A 4737-nucleotide genomic window follows, 5' to 3' on the forward strand; every position below is an offset into this window, starting at 1 on the left:
CGTCTGCCCAGGAATTGTGAAAGTGGTTGCCCCAGGCTCGTCTTCTACTTCAGCTGCATTACCTTCGGCCTTTTGAGTGTCAAGATGTCTCGAGTCCACTCCTGAGGGTGGAGTATAATTCGGGGGAAGACCATAGGAAGGGAAAGTTCATGCTTCTGGAGCTCCTTGTTGTGATCGTTGCGTGCATAAACATTCAGGATCTTGTAAGGCATCCAGGGTCTTTAGGACTTGTCTCATTTGTTCCTTCAGCTGTTGGATGTCGGCTTTCATTCCCTCTTGAACTTCTACTTGGTTCTCCATGATTTTGCCACTGGTTCGTGTCCTTTAGGGTGTCTTAGATGTTTAACTTGTGGAGCGTCGAACTCTTGGGTTAGACGAGCGTCCTCTTGAAAATGTAGGACGAGCGGCCGCTTCTCTTGGACGAGCGTTGAACTCTCTCGTTGGACGAGCATCCAACTCTAAGTGCAGGACGAGCGTGACCTTCTAATAGCTGGACGAGCGTCCCATGCTGTTGGTTTGACGAGCGTCCCACGCTGTTCTTAGTGAGGTACTCACTGTCGTCCATAGGGTGATTGTCCGTGTGCTTGCGTCGAGCGTTTCTGCACTTTGGTTCGGCTCCACACCTTGTCAGAGACTCTTCCACCTTCAATCTCTCATTGCTTATTAATTGTTCATGATGGTTGTAGAGTACAGTAGTGACCTTCTTGTTGCTCAGACGCGGTTCTACTTGAGCAGCTATCTCTCTCCACCCTTGGGCATATTCTCTGAATGATTCAGATTCTTTCTTCACCATGTTCTGCAATTGTGCTCTGTCAGGTGTCAAATCTTTATCATATCCATACTGCCTTAGGAATGTCTCAACCAGACGCTTCCATGAGTAGATGTGAGTAGTATCTAGGTGCATGTACCAAGTTAGAGCCTCGTCAGTTAAACTTTCTTGGAAGAAATGAATCAAAAGTTTTTCATCGAGGGCCTAAACTGCCATTTTCCTGCAGTACATGCTTATATGGCCCCTCGGGCAAGTATTTCCCCGATATTTCTCGAACTCTGGCAGCCTGAACTTTGGAGGTATCACCACATCAGGAACTAAACATAGTTTTTTAGCATCTCCACATTCAAAACTTCCTTCACCCTCTACGGCTCTCAACCTTTTTTCAAGGACTTCTAATATGCTCTTATCATCCTTAAAATCTGCTGGTGTAATGACAGAAGATGGAGACTTCGTCTCAAGTTGTTTTTTCATTATCGTGCTCTCAATACCTGGTTGGATCGTCTGCCCAGGAATTGTGAAAGTGGTTGCCCCAGGCTCGTCTTCTACTTCAGCTGCATTACCTTCGGCCTTTTGAGTGTCAAGATGTCTCGAGTCCACTCCTGAGGGTGGAGTATAATTCGGGGGAAGACCATAGGAAGGGAAAGTTCGTGCTTCTGGAGCTCCTTGTTGTGATCGTTGCGTGCATAAACATTCAGGATCTTGTAAGGCATCCAGGGTCTTTAGGACTTGTCTCATTTGTTCCTTCAGCTGTTGGATGTCGGCTTTCATTCCCTCTTGAACTTCTACTTGGTTCTCCATGATTTTGCCACTGGTTCGTGTCCTTTAGGGTGTCTTAGATGTTTAACTGTATTTTTTTTTTTTTTTGAAACAAATTAAGAAAAAAAGAAAAATAAAAATAAAAAAGAAAAGAAAAGAAAAAAAAACAAAGTTCAAAATCTCTAGTCAGAAACTATAAAGCTGTGAAAATGTTTGCCCCAATATAATTTGGAAATTAACACGAAACAGAGTCAATAAGGTGGTTCATCATTCAGAAATCCCCAAAATGCGAGACATAGGAATTCTTGGTCAACCATCGCAGGCTTTAGTCATCACATTCTTCATTTGTCTGATCAGTTTCTCGCAGCAATCGAGGAATGTTTCAATCCCCTTAGGCGGGTTGATGATTGACATTAGCATCAACTAAGATCTTAAGGACGTTTTCAATGGCTCCATTGGCAAGGGAAGCTAGCTATGAGAGACTTCTCTTCCAATTCTTTTAACTCAACGACATATTCCTTCATCCGACTCATCAATCTTTTATGTCCTCTTTTAGCTGAATGGCAACATTCCTTCTCTAGTTTTGTCATCGCTGCTTCTATCAACCGTTCATCATTTTGAAATTTCTTCTCACAAATTGGGTAGGGGAAATTAATGTGAATTACAACTTGATTGTCTTAACCCTTTCTGCGATCCATTGGCTAAGGGAAACTTCCACTAACAGTCCATGATCTTGGGCCTTTCTTTGAAGCGAACAACATTTCCCCGAATTGTCTTTAACTTGTTGGAACATTTCAGCGAAGATTCATTCCTCATATGATCCGCAATGTGGCGAGAGATGCAGGTGTTAGCGATCCTCTCAGGATACTCAAACTATTTTTTGCGCTAACATAGGATTGCAATTAATACAACACCTAATACCCATGATGGGTACATTAGGATACCTCCTGCAATGATATGTGATCTGCGATCTATGCTGCCAAGGGACACACCATTTAACTTGTTCTTCATTTAAACTTGCACAAAGTTGCGCCCATTCATTTACTCTTTTCACATGCGGTTCACAAGGAACAGCCCAAGACAAGTGCAAAAGTGTCTAAAAGTCACTTCTTTTTCCAATGGTGACCCATGTTCACCTGACTGAGTACCTGTGATGAACTTTTTGTACAAAATCCAACTTTCTCTTGGGTAATCGTTTACAATGTCCTTGTAATCGATTACATACTACAATAATTCGTCCATGGGGTACAGGGAATTTAAGGCGTCTCCAGTCTCACGGGAAATGAACCACAAATACTGTTGGAACAATCGGTACCGTTATAGAGTCGCGTAGCGGAATAAATTAGTAAAGCGGAAATCGTGTAACGATCACAACACAAGTTAAAATAATCGGTTTCAAAAATTGATTTTCTTAGTGAACTTTTATCGAACGGTTGATGTGCTAAGAGTTTAGGGATAAAGAAAATCAACACAAAATTTTTATCCTGGTTCGAATCAAAAGATTCTACGTCCAGTCGTTAATCACTATAAATAGTGATTAACCTTTTTCACTAAAAATATGGTTTGCAGATTACAATCAGATAATCAAAATAAGCAAGGAATAGAAAACACCTTCCTTCGACAAACGAACGGAAGAACCTGCTCAGCCAACTTGAAGAGAACCGCTCCGACCTTTGACACACAAAACGCGAGCTTCTCCTATTCACAAGACCAGGCAAGAGCACTCTATCACTTTGAGAACTTCCTCAGACAAACTGTATTCTCAAAATGGCATAGATCCTTTTCACTCACAGAGAGCTTCCCTTAGGCACAAAGCTCTAATACTCTCAATTGAAAAGTTCTTTCTAAGAGCTGTGAAGACCTCTATTTATAAGCCTAGTTTCGTGCAGGGTCAAAAACTGAAAAGACATCTCCCAACTGCCATTGATAATCGATTATCAAAAGTGATAATCGATTATTTGTGTCCGTTATGGGGTTTACAAAAAAGTGATAATCGATTATATGATGTGATAATCGATTATTCCTGTATGACTCTGTGATAATCGATTATTGCCATTTCATAATCGATTATTGCAGTTAAAAATGAAAGTTTACAAAGTTTACAAGAATTTCCTACTACATTTAATCTCTACAAATTGCTTTTAACTAATTCTAATATCTTCTTCAACTAAAACTTCTTGCAGCATCATCAAAACAAATTTCTTCAAGATTTACCAATACTCCTTATTGGTAACAATCTCCCCCTTTTTGATGATGATCAAAAGTACCTTCTTGTTAAAAGCATTTCTAATTTCCTGCACAGATTTCATACTTACAAACATGTTAGTAATAACTGCACTACTTAAATTAGAAGTTTTCTCCCCCTTTTTGATCATAAACAAAAAGTAAAAAAGTGGAAAAACTCTCCCCCAAATTTTTCTCCCCCTCAACAAAAGAATTGATGCATTTCAAAACAGAAATAAAATTGAAATTTCATAACATGAAAGAACAGAATACCTCATGGAATATAAGAAAAACAGAAATTCAACTCTAATTAAGAAGTACAAACAATATTAATTAATCCATAATAGAGATAAAAACAAGATATCTAACAAACTCATATATCTTCCCTTGAATGTAATAATCCCCTTTTAAAAACAGACTCAAAATTTTTTTTTTTAAAAAAAGTTTTCTTTTTTTTTTTTTTTTTTTTTTTTTTTTTTTTTTTACGCTGTGACTTAAGATAATCGATTATTACTTTAAATAATCGATTATTTGCGAGCCAAATTGCCGAAATCCAAATTTTGAGGACGAGATAATCGATTATTACCCTTGGTAATCGATTATTTACGTTAATTTTCGAAAAACACAAATTTGGGCCAAATTTTCAACCTAAGACACATCTAACATTCATAAATTATTTCAAAGCTCTTAAAAAATACCAGGATACCATAGAGTCTTCTTTTCCTTTTGAAAAATTAACCTGCAAAACAAAACAATAGAGTTTTGGTCCCCATAATCTCATTTGGGTCCTTTGAGGTTAGAGACAATTTACTTTATAACAGGAATCCAAGCATATTTTCCATTTGGAACATCAAAATGTTTAATTCTACATTTGTTAGAAGTGTGCCCCTTTTTCATACAATAAAAGCATGTGACAACATTTGGGTTTCTATAAGACACAGTTCCTTTTTCAACCAATACCCTACGGGTTCTTTTAATTTTGTTCT

General features: G+C 38.4%; 1 protein-coding gene across 1 annotated transcript; it reads right to left on the reverse strand.

The window, feature by feature from the left end:
• Window positions 1–973: 973 nt before the first annotated feature.
• On the reverse strand, window positions 974–1570 carry LOC128197850 (uncharacterized). The gene has a single exon (XM_052880678.1). The coding sequence runs from the start codon at window positions 1568–1570 to the stop codon at window positions 974–976; it is 597 nt and encodes a 198-aa protein (XP_052736638.1).
• Between the last annotated feature and the right edge of the window lie 3167 nt (window positions 1571–4737).

Source organism: Vigna angularis, chromosome 7 (genome assembly GCF_016808095.1).
Source record: "Vigna angularis cultivar LongXiaoDou No.4 chromosome 7, ASM1680809v1, whole genome shotgun sequence".
NCBI classification, from domain to species: domain Eukaryota; kingdom Viridiplantae; phylum Streptophyta; class Magnoliopsida; order Fabales; family Fabaceae; genus Vigna; species Vigna angularis.

Bases quoted from the DNA above. Each gene is read 5' to 3' on its own strand.
- LOC128197850 (XM_052880678.1), bottom strand. From the start codon at position 1,570: ATGGAGAACCAAGTAGAAGTTCAAGAGGGAATGAAAGCCGACATCCAA.